The 22,403-nt window shown below is 43.4% G+C and overlaps 1 protein-coding gene across 2 annotated transcripts in view; it reads left to right on the plus strand.

Annotated features, from left to right (window-relative positions):
• MXI1 (MAX interactor 1, dimerization protein) overlaps positions 1-22,403 on the plus strand; it is a 55,876-nt gene that overhangs the window by 17,996 nt on the left and 15,477 nt on the right. For both annotated transcript variants that reach the window (XM_058842041.1, XM_058842042.1), the window contains exon 3: positions 9,128-9,157. In XM_058842041.1, the coding sequence (XP_058698024.1) occupies positions 9,128-9,157 (30 nt within the window). The remainder of the gene's footprint in view (positions 1-9,127; positions 9,158-22,403) is intronic.

A 22,403-nucleotide genomic window follows, 5' to 3' on the forward strand; every position in this document is an offset into this window, starting at 1 on the left:
TCCCTACCTTCTTTGAACCAACAAAGATAGGATTTGTTTTTGTTGACTTATTTTGGGCTCTCTTGATCAGAGGCTGTGGGTCTCTGGGGCTGTGCACTTGGCTGGCCTTTGCCTGGATCTCTTCTCTATGAGACACTGCCTTGTTGATTAGCTCAGAGAGAACAGGCCTGCTTTTTCCATCTTGCTGGATATATTCCCATCTCTCTTTTCTGTGTTCCCTACTGTACTTTCAGTCCTTTCATTCTCTGATATGAAAGTGATTTCACTTCAGTTCTGTTGCTTTATGAATCCAGTTTGAAGTAGCCTTAGATGATTTCCAATATTATCTTAATTACTTGTTTATGCTTTGCTTCTTGCTCTGTGACAAGCAGGCATGTGGACTGAGAGCAATTCTTTTGCCTCAGTTTTGATTAAAGTTCCTCTCCATAAAATAGTCGGTTATTTTCTGAAAGCTTCTCATTTATCTCCTACCATCTGTTACACCATCAAGAAGGGAGAAGTTGTGGGAAAGGACAGATGACATTGGGATTGCTGTTGGGACTGCTGCTCCAGTGGTCATTGCCCAGGTGCCTGGGCAGCACTGAAGCAGCATTTAGGCATGGTAAGGTAACATGGCACCAGTTCCGGCTTGCCTTCAACAGTGAGGCTACAAAGTGCAGCAGTTCATGAACTGCTTCACAAGCAGCCTGGCCATCTGGGAGCTGTGGGAGGTAGCCACCTTGCAGCCTTCATGTTAGTTGGTGCTGCTTCTGAGCCAGAACTGTAAGAACAGAGGAAATTTAAGCTCTTCTGTTTTTCTCAGCCTTTCTTTTCCATGGATCTCCCAAATGCTGGATGAGTGTGTCCCTGTTAAGAGAATACAGTCCCAGACATAAGGACAACTGGGTTCTCTTCCTGATTTTCTTACAGCCTGTGGAGTCTTTGTGCCTCAGTTTCCCTAGCAGAACATGTAGCTAACAGTAGTGTCAATTTATTTTCCTGTTTTAAAGTGTATTTCCCCTGCCTTCATCTCCAGGCACAGTATTGCAGCATTATAGTTGTAACATGAGAAATAACTAACAAGCCTAAATAGAAGTGAAGGAAGTCTGGCCTGGCCCACAGCCATACAAATGCCATCAGTTTCTTTTCAAACAAAGCGCAGTTCAGTCAGGTGGTGTTTACTTAAAAAGCCTCATTTTCCCCAGTGCATCTGAAGGCAGTTTCTTGAGGGCAGAAGATGTGTGTTTGCAGAGAAGTACATGTTCCCCAAACAGACTGCTGCACTGCAGAGGACACTGCCTAGGCTATTTCTGGAAATGACCATCTTCCTCAAAAGGGTAATGTTATGTGTGGGAAGAAGCATGGTATAGGGCAAGGGCCTGGCATGCTGGGCCCTTGGATCGTTTCCTGAGCCTGCTGCTGAAAGGCTGCACGATCTGGGCACGTCAGATGACCTACATGGGTCCTACCATCTGCACATTATGTGGTTCCCACCATCTGTACGTTGGGGTAACGCACACACTTTTCTAATCCTGTTTTCTGGAAGCAGTATAGATGTTTTGGAGCTTGTAACTGTTTGAAAGAAGATGATACTTAAACTCCTAAGTTTTCTAGGTAGATTTGAAAATTGCCTCCTGTGTCTTTATTCTTTTCCTGTGAACCACTGCAATGCAGGTACCAGGAGCTGGGATACTGGTTCTGATGTGGCCTTGGAAGGGACAAGTCCCTGACCAACTAGTGAGACTCACATATCCTGCTGGAAGTCAGCAGGACAGGGACCACATAGAGAAGTATTTGTATTTTTCTGTTCTCATTCTTTGTCATGCTCTTCCTTGTTCATAGGAGAGCTTGGAAGTGCCATGGTGACATTTTTCTTCAGCAGGTCATGAAATACACAGTTTTCTCAATGTAGTAAAAAAAAAAAAAAAAGAAAAGCTAATATCTGTTTACAAGAAGCTCAAGCTCCCTTGCACCATGGATCACAGACAGGAATTTTGCCTTGGTGAAGGCAAAAATATTATTTTTCCTGAAGTGAGAATCTACCTGAATTGTCCAAGTTCCAAACTGTTATAGAAGATACTGTCTGCTGCATGTCTAAGGGGAATGGACTAGGGTTTCTCTACTGAAATGGCTAAGGTACTTCACCAAGTGAACATACATCAGCCTTTGTCTCTGATCTGTGTGTACCAGCCCCTTTTGACATGGTTAACTGTGGGCTGGGAAGAGGAGGAAGTGGTTTCTGTAGGACTTTTGCTCATTTGTGGCAGAAGTTAGAAAGCAGACAAATGGAACAATGAATACCACTTTGGAGAACTTGCTTCACTCTTGGCTGCTGTCAGCTGCCCGGTGTCCAGTCAGCAAGCTCCTTTCAGGGCCAGCTTGTTATGGGAGAACCCAAACTGTCTGTTCCTTACACTGATCATTTCCAAGATAGGAGCCTGAGATCTGGACTGTGGAAGTTCTGGTGGTGCACAGCCAGAGGGGGCACCAGCAGGACTTGTGTTTAGAACATGTAAAGTGGCCCAGAAAACCAGGTCCTTGGGGGTCTTCACAGAAGTACTCAGAGGGACATGAAGATGCAATTCTGATTTCTCTGTTTCTTCCAGTTTAGAAAGTGAGGATGCATGACAGTAAATGTGCTTGTGAGCTGCCCAGCCACTGCTCTCGGTGAGCCTGTCGAAAAGCTGTAAGGAAAGCACCAGTTCTGTATTCAGAGCAGGGCTTGGCTTGAGGCCACACGTTGAACAATGAAGAGAAAACAAAATATTGAATAGCTGCTTGTTCAGCAAACCCAGTTCCTCTTGGCCGTGCAGGGCCCTGCATGAGGACAGTTTTCCCCTAGCATCTGGGGCTAGGATGAGCGTGTAGGGTCTCAGGTGGTGCAGAAAAAAGCCCACACCAGCACACTTGCTCCCAGCCTGCACAGTGGGGAGGGAAGCCAGCTGGGGACTTCTTTACTGGCCCCAGACTGCAGCACTGAATGCAGACAACATTCCTGCTGTTACATCTCTTGGCTTGGAAAACCTTTCCCTGCAGAGTGCCACCTTGTGCTGCTTATTAGGATGTTAGTCTGGTTTGGGGGAGCTCAGCTCTGGAACTGGGATAAACTCTCACTCAGCAAGGAGGAGCTGTCTTCCTACTCTTTTCTCCCGTGTGCTGAAAAAGCAGAACATACACCAATGTTGCTTCCCCAGTTGAGGGTTATGTCTGATATGTCTGCTGGTTAAGTTTTACCAGTAAATAAATGCTGCTTTGTTATTGGCTCCCAGTTTAGATTGTTTTCTGGCACTTTGTACAGTGGTGTTTGAGAGTCAGGTTAGCCCACTTGGCAGACAGTGGGCAAGATATCAAGGCTGGTTTAGGTTTGGGTTGTTGTTTTTTCTCACTTTCCCACTTACACTTCGCAATGGTTACATGATTTTTTTGGGGGTATTTGACCCAAGAGTCAGATGGCACGAGTGTTCATGTTAGCTGTGTCTGGGATGTCTGAGAACAGCTTCCTTATCCTGGGGTTCAGGGAACCCAAATTAAGTACCCTGCTCTGCTACAGGTTTCTTGTGTGACCTTGGGAAAATTATTTATAATTTCTGTGTGTTGGTATCCCCCTGCATAAAAAGTACTATGGAAGACTTAATTTTGAAATGTTGCAAACAGGAATAATGGTTATGGGGGAGCAAGTACCAAATTGAGAGAGGCTGTGTAAATACTGTAGGTGACTTTGAATATATTTACTTCTTTAAGGGAAGTATGCAGTATACTTTTAAAAGTTGTTTTGACTGAGTCTTGCGGGAGACTTTCCCAACACTGTGTAGAAACCCAGGGGTAGGAGACTTTCTACAGTTGTGAACCACATGTAAGAACTCTCTTCCACTCTTTGAGCTGAAAACAGACCGTGGGGCCATTTCTTCTTTTCCAAAGATGAACAAACATGAACAGATGCCAGTATGGCTGCGTTCCCTTCTCTGTTGGAGACGGAGAATGTGAACTTTGGAAAGGGTCTGGCTTGATCCTGGGAAAACAGCTTTGATCAGAGCCTTAGGAGGAATCTGATACCGTGTCCGTCTAAGAGCGACAGAAAAACTAGCCAGAGTTTGGGGCCAGGTTAATCTGGTGCATCTCCATTGACGTCAGTGAGAAGGTGAAACAGTCTGTTCCATCCCCTCACCTCAGCTCCTCATGGAGAAGAATTTACCCTGGATCTCAAGGCCAGACAGTGTAGGGGATCATGAGGTAGTAATGGCTTAAGATAACTTTTGTCTCTGGTATTGCTTGGAAGGAAACGTTTTGTTAGATTTGCTGATATGCAAGGCTGAGGTGATGTTCTTGTTAGACTTGAGGCTGCTACTTGCTAAGGGCATAAGGGTGACAGCAGAAGGACTCCTGCTCCGGCTGTGCCATCTTCTGTTCAGCTGCATCTTACTCCTCCTCCCTGTAGGAGCTCATGGCAGTGCTGAGTACCATAAGTTGCTATGTTCCCAAGGCTCCCCTGCAGCTCTCTGAGGACCAGACTTCTGGGCCTCCCAGAGGTAAGGTATGTTCACAACTCACTTAGAAAGAGCCTTTGAGCATCTCTCTCTGGGCAGGAAGAGTTAACTCTTGTGTGGCTTTCATTTGTCTTGCCATTGGGATGGAAGCCTCATGTGCTGCTGCTGGTGAAGGTTCTTCGTGGGCTTCCCAGGCTGGCTTCTGCACTGGCTTCATAAGCTACTCTGGTGTTGATCCACTTGGAGCCCTGGTGAAACACTGGGGGTCTTCATCCACTAAATTCTATTTTGTGGGCACAGATGGATTTAAAATGTAAAAAAGCTGTTGATCACCCTTCTTTTCCATTATTTTACTTTGTCATTTTTGAGGAAGAACTTGCATAAAAGAGAGCAGTAATGTAGTGCACTGGTTTCAGAAGGGTTGGTTATTCTTGGCTTGGGGAACAGAAGAAGACATTTCCTGCAGGGGAATTTAATGGCCCAGTGAATGGGTGTCGGCAGAGCCAGAAGGTGGGAAAGGTCTGTAAAATGAAGAAGAATGAGCTTGTATATGATGTGATGATGCATAAGCAGGAAAGGTAGCTGAAACCTGAGAGAAGTAAGACAGAAAGTAGCTGGCCTGGTCTGCAGATGAATGTTCTTGTTTTGCTAAATGTAATGCAGGTAACTGTACCCTAATTTTCACAAATATCCCACAAATGGTGGGATATTTATTTCATTATTAAACTCTTGATAAAGCTGAGTGGGGTGAGTGAATTTGGAGGAGAAGCCCTGGGTCTGTGTAGGCATTAAGGATGTACTGGAAGAGGGCCCTTAGTTATGGCCAGCAGCACCTTCTGAGACAACAGACTATCTGTTGTGGTGCAGACAGAGCTCTTGGAGTCCTGGACTCCTCTGGAGCCAGGAGCTGATGCCAAATACAGGCAGGAAGATTATCAGGTTCAAGTGAGATGACAGGATCATTGGGTCTAAATGCCATCTGTAGGACAAGGGCTCTCGAGGGTTGTGTTTTCCTCAATAGAAAATAGTTACCTCACTGAGAACCCAAACCAAAATGCAGATGTTCTGCAAATGCATGTATTGGCCCATTTATCAATAAAAAAAGGTCAGCTGTGTTTAATGTCATATGGCAGCTTTGATTTTAATTACAGTAAAAACCCCAATGACAAATGAATTCAGTGCTCTTTAGAGCTTGTTCCTTTCTGGTGCAGTTAGTTATGTTGCCTTACCTGTGCCTGGGCTAAGTTTGTCTGCCTCTGCCCTGGTAGAATTTATTTACATAAAGAAAATGGGGTAAAGTGGCAAATTACTTGCAGATTCTCATTTACTGGGGGACTTCAGTGTAGCTTAATGTTTCAGCAACATCTTGTTACTGTGTTGGATAGCAAGGTTGCAGGCAGTATCACTGTAACTGGCACAAAAAGGTTGTTGCATTTGAACTTAAATTAGAATGACTGACAATTTCTGTTCCCCTCTTTCTTCCTATTTTGTATGCAGTTTCAGGTATCTGGGGTAAATTGGGATAACTTGAGTTTGTCCTCTTTCAACTTTTTGTCACTTAAAATCTTGACAGGGACTGCTCTGCTATTTTTGTTGTTGTTTGCTTGGCTCCTTTATCTTAAGCTTCTGAAACTCATTCTTGATCTTTTTCCAAGCTGTTTTCAAAATGCAGTGAGCAGGGTCCTCCTCCTTAATAACATTTCTTCAGTTTTTAGGAGTAGTTATCAGTTTGGGTGTTTAAAATTGACTGTTAAAGAACCGACTGCTGTAGAAACCTGACTTTTAAATGAGGACCCTGCAGACGGCTAGTACTTGAGCTACTTTTAAATTACAGCTGACATTTTGAGCAGTGCCAGTACATGTGCTTGGTCTTTTGTTTTCCCCTCTGAATGTGTTCATACCCGCCTGGCTCAGCTTTCAGCTCTGCAGGTTCTGCTTGCCCTGTCCACCTGACAGCAGGGATGTGAATTCCCCTGGTTGGTGGTCCATGCTCAGCAGCAGTGTCCTTGTTTCACTGGGTGACACAGGCTGTGGCTGTCAGCAGCAGCACAGCGGTGTCACTCTGAGCACACTGGTTACTTGCTGTTGTACAAGCAGAGTGTTCCCCGAGTTTTGGCAATAGTTTTCAGCTGTGATGTTCATGCTGTACCCATCAAAAAGCTGGTGATGGTGCACAAAGATGAGGCCTTGATTTCAGTCTGCTGATAGTCTCTGAGTTCTCAGTGGATGGTAAGACCAGCTCACTTAAAGAGATCCAGTTACATTTGTTTCTGTACTTCTTTTTCTAGTTGTATCAGTAGAGGTTCCTCCAATTTTTTCCACTTCACTGACAGCACTTCCTTGTTTGACTCCAAATAAATCTTAGTAACACGCGCAGCCCAAAGATGAGGGGTAAAAACTAATCTTTAGATTAGGAGCTATAGAAAATGAAATTAATAATGAATAGAAGAGAGAAGTTTTTTTTCCTTTATGTGTTGTCCAAGCAAAAGGAAACTGTTGCAGAAAATATGAGTAAGTGAATGGTGATAGTGGGGAGCAGTGCTGGACTTTTTTCCTAAATTTGGGTGAAATAAAAAATTAAAACTTTTCCAAATGGTCCCCAATGTGAAAGCAACACATAGGCAGGTAAGAGAAGAAGCCTCCCTGTAGGATTCATTAAATGCTGCTGAGATTCTTTTGTTTACATTCAGCTTCAGTGGGAAGGTGTTGGGGGGGTTTCTTTTTTTTCCCTGCCACAGACGTGGTTAAAAGTCACAGCAAATATTTCCTGACTTGGTGAAAAGCCTGTGACCTCTCTCAGTTGTCTTGTTCATCAGAAGGCAGATAGGTAATAAAGAGTCTCCTGTGTGAGAGGAATAAGGAGAACCTGCTGTTTTAATTTTGTTCACAGCAGTGGGCCAAACTTTGTTCTCTCAGTTCTGGCCTTGGTAATTGGCTCGATATAATATAGGAATTCAAGCCATTGCATATCTTTGGCCTTATAACTGCTAATGTCATAGCCAAGAAGAGTGCACAGTCTCCTGCAAGACCATACAGTAAAAAAGAACAATAAGCATGTTTCAAACTACATATGTGCAGTGGTTCTAATGGGTCTCAGCTTAGTCCTGATGGGTTCATTTGGGTTCAAGTTGCCTGGACAAATGGATTTTGCTGTTTTAGACTTGGGAGGGTGAGGGGAGGCGTGTGGGTTTGTGAGGTTTTCTGGACTAAATATTATGTTGACAGTTCTGATTCCTGGGAACCAGGGTGAAGGCATCCACTTCTTTTGGGAGGGAATTGAGGAGTCTTCTCAACATGAAGTATTTGACTATAGTGTGCCTTGCCTTTAGGGTATCCCATGATGAACAGGGTGGCTTGCACAGGTATATGGTAACATTCTGTTTTTCCTCTGCTCTCAGTCATAGTCAGTTAAGACTCATTTACCTTGTTTTTGCAGACAGTTTACTCATCATTTTCAATGAGGTTCTAACACCTGTTAGGTGCTCCTCCTTCCTTTTTTTGGAGAAGCATTTAATTATGACAGGGTTTCCCTTGGAGCACATCCTCCATTCAGTTCTCTAATTGTAGAATTCTCTGTGGGATTCTCCAGATGGGGGATAGAGGATAATCTTCTCAGAGCTCCGGAAGAAATGTGATGCCAAATTAGAGAAAATAGATCCTTTTTATTAAGCTCTTGGGTTCTTTTTACTCTTATTTTAAGGTGACCTTCTGTTAAAGAGAAATGTTGGACAAATGGCTATCCTTTTAAATAATCCTCAACAACCTTACCTGGGTTAGATAGAAATCCTGAATGGATTTAAACTTTTTTAGCCACTTATTCTATGATCACAGAGGCAAGGAGAATGAGCTTGCCTGTTTCCCTTTTGTTTCTAGTTGGTTTCATTTTCAAGCTGCAAAGCTCTAAATTAAGGAATACTGGCAGTGTGCTTGATGTGGTGGGCAGGTATAAAGACAAAGCTCCTTCCTTTGTCGAGTGTCACAGTGTCACTTTATGGGTCGCTTCACTGCATGCTGGTGTTGTGGCATTGCTGTTCCCATCCCCAGGGGGTTTCCAGGCGTCCTAAATGTGCAACACAGTGTCGATGTTTGCAAACATGGCACTACTGGCCATCCTATTTTGTGCCCAAATGCTGGCCATGTCTGCTTCTGCTCAATTGGCTAAATCTGGCATGTGATGGCTGAAGGGCTCCAGAGGCTGTCCCCACAGAGCCAGGTCTGCTGGAAGGAAGGTTCCCATGTATTTGATGCACAAATTAGTGCTCCATGAGCTCCTGTGTTAGCAGATGATACTGATATTTTTATAGGGTGAATGAAGAAACTAAAGTGCACAGGAACAGCTTCAGTCCTGTACTAGGTTGGTGGCAGTGCCAGAAGTCTGGAGGTGACAGACTCTGATCCCTTGTTCTAATCATTGCTCTCTTTGAGATTTTGTCTGCATTTAAGTCTCTAGGGAATATTTCCTTTAGCAATAAGGGTACCAGCTTCTGCACTGGAGGGAAGGAACATCTTGCCAGCAAGGAGAATGAGGTTACAGATTTTAATGTATCTAGTTGGTTGGCTTTGCACTGGGATGTGCCAGTGGGGATGTATACAGCTTGCAGCAGTTGAACTTTAGTGCTCAGAGATCAAAGGTGGCTAATCCAAATTTTTTTTTTATCTTCCAGGTCTACGCACAACGAACTAGAAAAGAACCGGTAAGTAGCTAATGAGCTGAATTCTAAAAAATGTAGGCCTAGTGAGTGTAATGTGCTTTGACCTTACCCATGCAGGTGCTGTTTGATCAGCTTAGACAGCTGTGAGTGACCACACTGCATCATGGAGTTTTAAAAGTTGGGGGGAAGACGCAAAAAGATCTGAAAAAGCAGCTTTGTTTTTGGTTGGGTTTTTTTTTCTCTCTCTCTCTGAAAAGGCAAGAAGTGACCCAGTTTTGTGACTAATCTGTATGCAGAGTAAATACTGTTCTTCTCCTGACACAGTGAAATCTGATTGGGGCCCTTTCCATACATGAGGTTGCTACGGGATCAGGTTTCTTGGGCGCTGGGTACTATGTGTTACCATGAACCGAAGGGCAGAGCCCTGTGCTTTGCACCCTCTCCCCCCACCCCTGCACTGGGCTGTGATAGTCTCTGTAGCACAGAAGAGAATACCATTGTCCAGAGGCTCGGAGGTCTGGCTACTGTGGCACTCCTGCGGAGACTCTTCTAACCTGCTCTAGGATTGCACCTGTTTATTCTTGAATCTGATGTTTTAGCAAGCCCTGCAGTTTTGTTACTTGGCTGGCTCTGCTATGTGACTCAACCATTTTGTAACAGGAGTTTAAGTAAGAGAAATACCATTGAGACAAGGGGAGCTAGTTCACACACAGATCAGATTATCGCCTTCCATTCAGGATGCTATAGTTAAGGTTGTGTCAGGGTTTCCATTATAAACTTATCTTGGCTCTTCTGTGGGATTTTAGGGGGGCTGAGGGTGGGTGTCTGTGTTTTTTTGTGGCTGCTGTAACAAAGGCAGTGCTCTGGCCAGCTGCTCCTATGAAGAAACCCCCAGGGTGGGAAGGAAAGCTGAGTCTAAATAGGCTGATTGCCTCCTCTTCTCTCTTAGCTGCCATCATTTAACAAGGGATGGGAGGACTGTGAGGATGGCCAAAGACACACAGAGGCTTTGAGCCAAGTGTGTATTTTCATTCAGACAAGATCTTCCCATGTGGCTTCAAGAGAATTGGAGCCGAGTACTTCATGAATTGTGTTGCCCTCAGTTTCCCCCACATCTGCCTCCCCCTAGCAGCAGCAATGCTGGGAAGCAGCTTGGCCTTTGCATGGTGTGCGTATTTTCTTCCAGCCTGTGCTTCTACCTCATGGTATTTTTGAGTATCTACAGAGTTGCCATGGTCTTGTCTCTCTGAGTTGATGCAGTGAGGGTTTTTATTCGGGTTATGTTGCTCCCTGAGCCTCTCCAGTCACAGGCTGAGCTGTGCTGAGTGTTGGCTCCTGGGTTTTCCCATGCTCTCTCCGATTCTGTTTACCAGTGAGGGGAAGAAAATGCAGTCCTTGGGTCTGACCCAGAACTGAAGGTGCTATTTTCTCCATGACAACAGTAAACCGTCACTAATCTTCAATGTGCTTATTTGCATATCTAATTGTTACTGCAAATGCTGCTTGCACTCAGTACAGCTTTAGAGCAGAGCTGTCTCCATCTTTCCCTGTACCAGGCTGGTCCTATCACACTGGCCAAGTTTGCCTGGATATGTGATCATCTTCTAGCCTGAGGGCAGGTGGAAAAACTTCAAATTCTGTGTGGGTGAGATCTTAGCAGCCAGTGTTGCATACTTACTGTCCAGCTAAGGACTCATATGGACTGATGGGGTTGGGATGTGCTGGGTACCAGTTGTCTGTGTGAGTTGAGGAAGTTTCTGCCTTTATTCCCTGTCTTTAGCTAAGGACAGTAATATTATCTGAGGTGGGGATACCATAAGGATTGACTATTGACTAGCATGTCAAGAAGTGTTACCCATGACAGGAGTGTTATTGCATGAGCTTCCTCTTATGTCACCTGTTCCTCAATATTGACAAGGTGTTTGATTGCTGCAGAATTTGTCCTTCCATTCTCCGTTGGTATAATATCTCTCTCTTCCTCTCCTTTTGTCTGTTATTCTCCTTAGTCCCCTCCTGCTCCAGGCTGAAGATTCCTAACCATCAGCCTTCTCAGCAAGGTCTTTCCTCCAGGGCTTCCCATTCCGGGGCACTGTATTCCAGGTCTGTCTCAGACATGGTTTTACAAGCCTTTGGTTTTCATCCTTCTGGGAAGGGCACACATATGATCACATTGGTTGCTCTGTACAGGCAAACTCCAATATCTGGGAACTTTGATCAGGAATCTGATGTTCCTGGTTTGGGATTGTCTGTCACTTGATTAGGATGCTATAGCTTGATCAGCTACCCACATCTGCAAACCCAGCTAGACACTGTGGTGCCTTTGCTGTGTTTGCAGTGTTCATTACCAGTGATTTGGGCAGCGAGTTTCATACTGGAAGCATTTCTTTTCAAACTCTACAGCAGTGTTTTCCGAGTGAGGGGGATTGCTTCCTGTGTTCTCCAGCTCCATGTTTTATTTGCTGTGTTGTTAAGTTTGTCAGTGTCTCCAGACTTAACTGTTGCAAATATAAAAGCCCTGATACTAATGGCTTTGTGGCTGACAGGTGCTCATTTCCCCTATTATTTGAGATTATTCCTTCTGAATCTCACTGTTATCTCTATTATTGACACACACTATAATTTTCAAAATTGTCCACTATTAGGTCTCTGACTCTGTTTTTTCCCCTTCTTGTCTGTGAACAGCAGTCTTCTTATGTTCAGTTAAATTTTGGTTTAACCCATTCAACAATTACAGAGGGTTTGTTTCAAGCAGTAGCAAGAGAATATTAGTAAAACAAAATGCTCTTTTTCTTTTTGAATATGTGATTTAACTTGGACTAAGTATTGCAAAGCCAATGGTGTTTTAATATGTACCCCTTTAATGTAGAAAACCCCCTAAAAATGTATTTTAAAATATTAAAGCAATTTTTAAGGTCTACTGCTTGAAAATATTTTGCTCCAGAACACTGCACTGGTTCTGCTAAGGAGCTTTTTGATTTGGTACCAAAAATTAGCCGTAATATTTAAATGACTCCTCTTCTGGCTTTGATTTGGGCTTTTTTTATTTGAAAAGATTGCAGTGACATTTATATAAGGGACTTCATTTGTTGTAAAAGATTAAAGTTAATTTATACTTATTATCTGTCATTAATCCTCACACTGAAAAATTTTATCTAATGGGTATGTGTTTCAGTTTATCTCTGCTCAGGATGAGTCATAGCTTGCGTTTAAACAAGAAACCGGCATTCTTCTCATCTGCTGTAATACATAACTAAAATTATACTTTTTAGTCCTTTAACACACCTACCAAAAAACCTGATGTGTAAGCAACACTTCACCATTTTCTGAAAGAAAACAAGGTAAAGTGTGTGACTGAAAGATGAACTTTGCAAGTGTAATATTTTCTTAGAAAGGACAACAAATTAAATTCAGGCTAAAGGTAAATGTTGTATGTTGTACAGATAGTGGTGTTAGCTGTTGTCTGTGAACATTTTAGACACATGCCAGTGTTAGGAGGATGTGGTCAGTGTGGTATTAAGGGCAGACACACAGCTCTGAGGTGACTTCCTGCTGCTCTGTGAAGTGGCAGTTCTGGTAGACCACCACAGTGGTCTGTTAGAAAAGTTATGTCTCCTGACAGAGCAAGAAAGAGTTTTGTAATGCTATTGATCAGATTTTAAAAATAAAAAACAAAGAAAACCACCAGCATTTTTCTGTATATCATACATTGTTCTATTAGGTTTTGATGGTGATTGCTTTGTAATACAGCAGAAGGAAGGAAAACAAAGCTGAGTAATTGGGTGAAGAATGAGATATGAAAGCATATTTTTCTTATGGTAATAATAATTCAATTCAAACAAAAGATGGATTCAAGGAGGTAAAGAGACCTCAGGATCACTGAAAATAGAATTTTCTGAAGATCTTGCAGAATTCATAGTTCTGCAAAAATACATCATTTAGAAAGAAAAAGGAAAAAGTCTAAAGGAGACAAACTTCTAAACCAAGTTGCTAAAAGTTTGTTTTGTGTAAAAGCACAGAGTGAAGTGGTGTAACATCCTTTCTCTCTGATATCTTTTGAGATGATCGGAAGCAAAGAAGACAAACACATAGCAAGGATCAAGTACTGTGGTTTTTAGCTTTACTCTTACCAGAATCCCCCATCTTCACCCACTCTTTCTTTGACGTGAGAGACTGCTTATTGCAGAGTGGTTCTCCAAGGCGGTTTCTCACCCAGAGCTGACTGTTGTGCTTGGGTGCCTATCTGAGGTAGTGGATAAGATGAAGAAAACACCCTACTGAATGTTGAGGAGAGAACCATGACCTAGGTCAGCTTGCACTGAAACACAGGGGCCTTCTGAGGCTCTGCAGCATTTGCACCGTTTGGTTCTGTTTCATTAGAACAAGGGCTTTGAGTGTGTCTTAGGAAAAGCATTTAATGTAGGGCTTTGAAACAGTGCAGACAATCTGTCTAGGCTGGGAAAGATAGGGGGAAGGGAAATGAAAGTATGGTGAATCCTTGCTACTCTGAATAGACAAGAATGATTGTGCTTTTGTAGTGCTATATATACTTGCCAAGGCAATCTGATCAGTGTTTGTCTTGAACCAACTAATCAATGTGGTGTTGAGTTCAGTGCTATTTATCAGGAGAGCTGGAACAAGAAACTAATCCAGTAAATTTCATTTGTTCTCTGGAGTGGGCTTTGTTTTCATGCTAACTTCATGTAGCAAACGTTGACAGTACATATTGTTTTCCTCATTAATAAAACTTGGAACCTGTGGTGTTCCTTGCAGCAGTCAGACCGTGTCCAACACAGCTGAGCATGCATCTTTCTTTGACACATCCAAAGGTCAGACCATGCACTGCTCCTTGTGGGAACTGTAGCTAAACTCTCCTGTCTCCAAGGCCAGTGTGGAACAAGAGCTGGAGGTAGTTAGCTGTCTTCAGCTCTGTTGTTTGGATGACAGATGCCTCTGTTTTCAGCTGGGACTAACAATTTTCTGCAGAGCTGCAGCATGTTTCTCTGTTTTAGGAGATCTGGATAACTTATTACAGTGCTGTTCCTGTTTCTGCTTAACCTGGAGAAGATGAAGCTGGTGGTTTTTGGAGTAAGGCTGTCAGAGAGCTGTTCTTTCTGGGCTTGTTCAGGCTCAGCCAGTGTTACTTAGTGTCAGTCTGTCTTTTGCTGTTTCTTTGCATTGCTCTGAGAACTCACCAGTCACTGGTATAACTGGGGAAGGCTGACCCCTTGCTCAACACTTGCTCATTAAAGTGCCCTGTTGGGCAGAAGCAGCATTTTGATTCACTTGCAACTGAAAGTCTGCAAAGGCTTGGTTTTACAGTGGCTGGGTTGTTGAACATTCTGAACTCTGAGTGCAGCTGCTGCAAAGGTACAGTTAGTCTCCATGCCAAGATTTGAAGGAAACAAAATGATCCACGTTTTATTGCAAGTCCTTTAGTACTGCTCATATAGGAATTTCTAGTTTCAATATGATTTATTTTATTATTCAAAGTGATGCAGTGAAGAATGTATGCATTCCTATCTATCATCCTTTCTGCTCCCAGATCTCTGCACCTCCCTTAGGAATCCAATAGCTGTTGAAGAAAAAAGACGAAAAAGAACAATACTGCTATTTTGGATAAACTGTCACAAAGAAAAATGTTTTTGTTTCAACAATGTTGCACAACAAAATCACTGTTATAAGCCATTTTTCAGAAACAGATATTTGTCGCAAAGCCCTTCTTAACTAAGATGTGTTTGGGGCATTTTCTGATGTGTTTTTCTCCCATGGTGTAGCAAGAACTGTCAGCACAATCTGCTTGGCCTTGTCATAATGGTCTGATGCTGAGAATCCTTTCAACATCCTGCCTCCCAGAAGGGAGACTTGAGAGGAAGCCCCCATCTTCGAAAGAAACATTCTCTGCAGTCAGGTCTCTGCACCAAATGAGAGATCACCAGTCTGATTTGGAGTGCATCATTGCCAGGTGTGGTTCCTGAATCTCTTCCCAAACTTGCATCCTCAGTTTTCTGCTTGGGTGCATTGCCATGGTTTTCTTTCAGGCTGAACCCTCTCCAGTTCTGTATATTTATGGCTGTCCTCAAAAAATTATAAAGACTGGGCAAATGCCCTCTGTAATCAGTGATCTTGGACCTCTGGCTCCAGGTAGGAAGTAGGAAGTCAGGCATTCAGCTTTCCTATTTCCATTTTCAGTCATGTCATGGCTCTGTACTTACCATCTCTCTCCTAAATGGATCTCTGGAGGCTTTGTAGGCTTGCTTTTTTTTTTATTTTTTATTCCCAGGGTGCTCTTTGAGGTGCTGAGAGCCAGCAGTCCTGATGCAACTTTTCTTGTTCAAGTGACTGAGATTGCTCGTGGGCCTGAAAGCATTGCTAGCTAAAAGCCAGTTGGGAATTTCTGTTGTAGGGAAGATGAGGTAATAGGAATATAATTTTGAGACAGATCACCTGTTCATGACAAATTTCAGGACCTTGTACTCTTGGGGCAGAAGTTGGAGTTGTATGTGTTGATCTACATCTGGTACATGGAATAATTTAGCCTGTGCAGACTTGGAATAACCAAAGGAAGTGGGATAGGAAATTAAGTAAACATGCTCTTGTTCTCTTTCCTGTTATGTGACCCATTTTTACCAAAGTATGACAGCTTTGATAACCTCTAACCTTATATTCCAAGGCAAGAGGGGAAGAATGAGATGGCCCCAGGTGTCTCCTGGTGTTACCTCTGCCAGGTGAGAAGCAGGAACATGCATACAGCTGGTGCCTGGATGAAGAAAAGGAGCAGGGACAAGTTTGCATTGACCCTGTCCTTTGCTTCATTGATTCACATCTCCAGCCAGTTGCTTGCCTTTTCTCTCCTTCACACAAGTTTCCCCTGTTCCACCTTCCTTCAAAACATCATGCTCACTCCTTGTGTCCTTCTCAGTGTCCTTGTGTCCCCTCAGTGTTGGCCGGGGCCAGGAGGTGCTGCATGACACCTTCACCCATAAGGAAAGAGAAGAGGGACACAAAGTGGAGGCACATTTGCTGCTTTGGGAGGCAGCAGTATGGTCTAATTCCTAGTTTTGGGTGCTGTGATGGTAAATTCAAGTGTGTGACAGGTGTTCACAACCTTGTCTGGAAAAGTAGAAAAGGGCTTCATCTTGCAATTGCTGTGGTTCTTGCCTGGCTGCAAGTGGTGCTGGTCACCCTGAGTAGTTTGCATAACTGTGGGCAAACAGACCTCACAGGTTTCCTCCTGAACAGTGCATGAGAAAACCATAAAACAATTAAGCAATAATAGGCAGTGTGCAATCAAGGGTCAGGAATTCTCCTCACATTGAAACAAATGGATAACATGGACAGGGCTACATCAGGGCCATGGCAGAACATAGCAGTAGATGGTGTCATCTACTAGTGTTCCTTCTGTCCTTGGGAGATTGAATTTGTGTGAAAATAGAGATCATCTCTGCCTAGTGCTCTTTGTGGTTGTTCCTTACAGTGCCTGTGCAAGATTGAAGTATCCTGTTTTTCAGAGGTGAAAGAGACTTGAGCCTGTTAGACGTAGGTTGAATCTCAGAGAAAGATTTTGGATTTGTCTGAGTCTGGAGGAATGCAGAGGGATCCCTGCATGAGTCAGGTTTTCAGCCCAGTATTCCATTAAGAAGGCCTAGGAGCTGTCCTTTGAAGCTGTACTTTATGGGTACACTGCTGCCTGAGCATCACTTCCCATTAGCTGTGTAATAAGATTTTCTGTCCCTCTTGCCTGTTAATTATTTACCTTTGAGAGTACATTCATAAAGCAACATGACTTATTTAGGGAAAAATGAAAAGCTTTTGCAAAGCATGAATGCTTTTTCTCTTTTTCCTTTTTCTCTTTTTTTTTCTTTTTTTTTTTTTTTTTGCCTGGGAGTTGAGTACTTATAAGGCTCGGGATGAAGAACAGATTGCTGTGAATGGGAGATTTTGCAAATGAGCATGTTCAGCTCACAAAAGGTGAGGCAGGAAAAGGGATGTAGCAGTTACAGAGTGATCTTGTAACTGTCTGTACAAGGGTTTCTGCACAGGAGGGGCTGAGGGAAAGGAGGATTGGTATAGAAAAGCTTATTCATGAAGCCACCAGTGGAAACAGGACATGAGTTTGAAATGCAGTGTTACTTTTATAGAAGCATGGTATCAGCAGGTTCACACATGGTCCAGACTGATAGCAGTTCCTATGGTAAGGGTGTGGTTTTTATCATAGTAGGTAGTGAACAGCTGTACAAAATTTAGTCATGCTTACAGAGGCAAGTGCAGGCTGCTATCTCTGAGTTGTCTGGTTGCTGAGCCAGGGTGGAATATATAAAAGCATCTGAATCATTTAGAAGCACAGCTTTTAATGGCTCTTGGGTGAATACTTGCTCCTTCACTTGGGCAGTTGTTGCTCCTCTCTAGTTGTCTCTACAGTGCTGTAGTTATGCTGAGTCACTTGGAGAGCAGTGCCAAGGGTTCCTTACTGTCCAGGACAGTGAATAATGCAAAAACAAAAGAAGGACATTTGATAGACACTGCTCTTCTTGTGATTAAATGAGTGTGTTTGTAGTAAAAGGGCAAGGACCCTTCCATGTGGGTGAAGGCTGGCAAAGCCATACAACCATCAGGAGGGATATGTGGAAAGGTAGTTGATGCCAGACTTGATTTTGCTGCTTATTTGTGTATGGGAAGATCTCCCTATGATCATCCCAAGAAAGAAAAGGAACAGAACAGGAAGGTTCAGAGGTGAGATCAGCCCTGAGGGGCCCACTGTGGCTGTCACTAGCCTTGAAGAGGAGCCTGGTCAGCCAAGAGTGTTCCAGGACCTGACAACCGGAGGCCGCCAGCATTTCCATGTGCTTCAGCCATATGTTCCTCTCCTCTTTCTCTCAGAGCTGGATTGTGCAGGAGAGATTGCTTTGGCTCTCCAAGGAAGTTCTGGGCAGTGTGTCCTCCACATTTTCATCTCAGGAGACTTTACAGTGCTACTTAAAGAAACAACGTGCTGAACAATCGGGTAATTCATTCGAATTCCACATGGCCAAAGCCCAGCCCTTAGATGGGAATTGTTCTGCTCCTTCTAGAATCTCAATGAACTTGTTCAAATGAGTCATTCTAAAAGGAGGAGCAGTGCAGCAGGTTTATTGTAGAAATCAGAGGCTAAAACAGAGGTTGCTTTGTATCTCTCATGTCTTTTATTTCTACCTATTTGGCCTTGTTCCCTGCGGTGGGTTGAGTTTTGGGTTGCCCAGTCAGGTTTTGCCCAGCTCTGTGGGAATCTTCCATCCAGCTTGGAAAATACCATTCATTAGCTACACTCCGGCAATGTCAGGAAGCCAAGCGTGGGGCAAGTACACACGTTTGCCCAGATGCACAGTTACGTGCAAGCACACACAAAGAGCTTGCAGTTAAAACCTACGTGCCCTTCTCTTTTTAACAGGGGAAGACAGCCCCAGCTGTGTATACAGCTTGGTGTTTCCCTTTGATCTGTGTTTGTTTCCAGTGTTTCTCATAGAGTGGATCCTAGTGCTCCTCAGAGCTGTCCGCCCTTTTCCAAGTTTGCAGCTGTGTAACTGCACAGCTTGCTGGGGTGCAGCCAGTTTCAGCAGTGTGGGTAGGGGGTTCCTCTTCCCTGCAATCCCTCCCATTGTTTGCTTTGCTCCTGGTTTTTCCTTGCTACGGCAAGGAGCTGTCTTGTTCTGCTAATGGAAACAGTACCTTGCAGATGCCTCATGATCCTCCCTTTTACTTTGCCCACCTGCTCCCACACACATGGCATTAATTCCCTCTGCCAGCTGCAGCTGCCACTCTGGAGCAGATCTTCTACTCTGTCACCCAGGGCAAACCTCAGAGAGGTTTCCTGAGATTCACCATGCTGCCCCTGCAGCTGGCTCAGGCTCTGTACATAAAGGAGAGCAAGAAACTGTGTTCTTCAGATTTCTGTGGTTTCTGAAGTTTTCTGAAGCTGTCAGGGATGGGGCTGAGAGGGGCCTGCGGTGCTCATTTGGTGCCCTCATCCCAAGGCAGGATAAGCTCCATCTAAAGCTTTTCAGGCAGGTGCCAATCTAGCATGGCCTTAAAAGCTTTTGACAGCAGGATTGCATAGGGAAACAGTGCAGCCTATTGCCCTGATTAACTGTGGTTACTGCTAGAAAGTTTTGTCTAACATCTGACTAAGACGAAAATTATTTCAACATTGTTCAAGGGAAGAAAAAAAGCTGTCCTAAGCTGAGTGCCTCTGTGAGTGTGAAGAGTCCCAAATGCTGAATATAGCAGTCAACTTTCATAGCAAGAATCACTCTATTAGACCCTCAAAAGTATGCTGAGGAGTTCTGGCTGAGATAGGCAAATCTGGGGAACAAAACCATTGATCTTTTCCTTTTCCAATGCATAAGTTTCCCACTTCACCTAACCCAAAGAGCGACTTCAATGCCAAAAATGTGGGAAACTGGATGGGAACACTTCATCTCCCATGGATATTCTACGTAATATGACCCTCTTAGGAAATGTGCAGAGCCTGTTCTCTGTGCGTGTGAAAGAGGTGTGACCTCTTTCAAACTTTTCTTGGCTTGGAAAAGCAGCTTATAGGCTTGGTGTTCATTGGAAAAAGCACATATGGGGATGCATTTCAGTGAAGGGATGGCAAAGGAAAAGGAGAAGTGAAATCTTATACCTAGTGTGATATACTTCAGGAAAACATGTGAAGGCTCACTGGAGTCATGAGTGTCTCTTGGAGTTTCTTTGAGTTGTGTGTTGTGGTGATCTCTGTGAAGAGTACATGTGGTGGGGAAAGAGCAGAATGGGAAGGGGTTTGTACTGTGTGTTGGGCACACTGGAAGTGTTCAGCAGAAGTCAGAGTGGAACGCTATGGTTCACAAGCAGGGGATTCCCATGAGCCCTCCACGCTGGCTCCCAGGTCTGTGCAGACAGCATTAGCTTGTGCTTCCCCTCAGCCATCCAGAAAAAGCAAATTCCATAAGGTTCTTAAAGGATTTTTTACTTTTTCATTTCCAAATAGCTTTTCTTTGTTTGTTTGTTAATTGTTCTGTTATTTAAAGTGAAAAATATGATTAATCTTGTCAACTCTTATAATCTTCCCTGCGATTCTGTGGTACTTGGGGCATCCCAGCACCCAGAGTTAAGTGTTTCCTATCCCCCACACAAAACCATTGAGCCAGTGTTACCTTTGTATTTAAAAAACAGGGAGAAGAGGAAGCATCCTATGTAGGTGTTTTTTAAAATAGTGTGATGTGTGAGCTACTGTGGTATATATTTTTTATGGGGCCTAAACCATAATGGGATTAACAGTAGGACATCGGATATTAAAGGTTTTCAAGAAGTAAAAAGTTTTATGACTGCTTGATTTCAATGTCAAAAATACAGCCTTCATCTTGTCTTCCTAATTATGACTAAACTCCTTTGAAATTCCATCTTGAGAATTTCTTTCAACACAAGTCAGAGAAGACAGATTTATGCTGCATATATGGTGTAGTATGGTTGTACTCCATATATGGAGTAGTGAGGAGTTACTAATCCATTTTGGGAAATGTGGCCATGTTGTACTCTGAGCCTTATTAGTTACTGGAGAAAGGTGGATGAATTGGCTTCCCAGAAAATTCTAGTTTCTTGGCTCTTCCCACACCGTTGTCATTGCTGAGCTACATGAGCACCTGAAAGCCAAGAGTAGCTATAGCTGTGCAGTACTCCATGAAGGAATTAGGATTAGCTCCATTTTTGTGGATGAGTGGTCTGTACTTCAGCTCCTGAAGGATTTACCTGCAGTCATGCAAGCTGTCTGTGGACAGGTCTCATTCTCACTTAAAGGTCTTGCCTGCTTTCTTCCTTGCCTTGCCCTTTCCTACTTGTGGAAATGACGTCTCTTTTGCTACTTCGCCCTTCCTGGAAGCGCCTGCAAGCTCTGCCAGCTCCTGGCTAGCACAGCACTAGGAAAGTCAAAAAGTTCATCCTTCTGATTTGCAGTTTGGCTCTCATGCTGAGGAAACCCACCAAGGCTCTTTCTAGGTTGTGTTTGGAGAAAATTACCTTTTTTGGTTGTTTTTAGCTACAATTTTTAACAGTAGTGTTTTTTGAATCCAACAAGGGGTCATCTCAGGATGGAATGCAACACAGAAATAAAATATCTGATGGTGAAGCAGTAGTGAATCTTGCCTAAGTTCGTGAGGCCCTGAGAGTAAGCACTACTCTCAGGAGCAAAGAAGAGGGTGTGACTGTGATGGTAAAGTGGTGCTGCTGCAGGTATTTCTGTAAGGTCATGTGGTTATTTTCGTAATACTGCTGTGACAGCAGAGCAAATGGAAACCAGTTTCCACCAAACCAGAGGAGTAGGTGTTAGAGCTCCTCTCTCTTTTTCTTTGTCTTTTTAAATAATTTTTCTTTCCAAAACAAGCCATGAACCTTTCAGTGTCTGGTTTGTTCCAAGTGGGGTCCTAACCCTTTTCCTGCTGGGAAAATGCAGGGTCAGCAAGTGTAAGGCAGCTAATCCTCCTACAAGTGTTAATTTACTCAGATACAGCTGTTCTTGGTTTGGGGGAATCAAATTTGTATCCATTTGAGACATTGAAGGCCCAGACGGGTCAAAATGGTCTTCTCCAGATGACCAAAAGTTCACTAGGTAGAGTGTCCTGTGCTTAATATAATGATTTTTGAGCAATGTTGGAAGTACTAGAAGTTTTGTAGGTGAGCTGAAGTAAATGGAGCAATTTGCATGTGTTACAGATATATTTTATCTTGCTTCTAGCTCAGGGAAGTTGTTTCCAAGTAGCCAGCTCCATGCTTTTTCCTTGTTTGAGGTTTGAGCCGTCTTGCATCTCTTGGCATTCAGACACCCCTACAGGAGAGAAAGAAAATATAAGAAAAGTTCCCAGTTAAATGAAAGGGCAAGGCAGGGGGTTTGTGTTTTTTCTTTCCCCCTAAGTTTATATTGTTTTAATTTTCTAGGCAATAAACTGGGCTCTTCTTTAGAAGAACTGTACTGAAAAAGAGTTTGTATTAGCACATCACACCAGCTAAACAGAGGCAAGGTGTATTTTCACACTCTCTGGTGCCTCCTTTCAAAAACTTGGTTTTTTTCCTGGTACCTCTGTATGTGTGAGATCAGGACATGGCTCACCTGCTGTCAGTGTGCTGCGAGCTATGCTCTGTTCAGCCTCCCCTCCTGAGTAACATGTATAGGTAACGTGAGTTAAAACCATTTGTCACTTAGTGTTAGCTAACTCCTAGCCTCTTGAAATACAGTATTACTGTTTTTTCTGTGCAAAAATCTATATCCAGTAGGAAAAATGGT

Source organism: Poecile atricapillus, chromosome 6 (assembly GCF_030490865.1).
Source record: "Poecile atricapillus isolate bPoeAtr1 chromosome 6, bPoeAtr1.hap1, whole genome shotgun sequence".
Lineage (NCBI taxonomy): Eukaryota > Metazoa > Chordata > Aves > Passeriformes > Paridae > Poecile > Poecile atricapillus.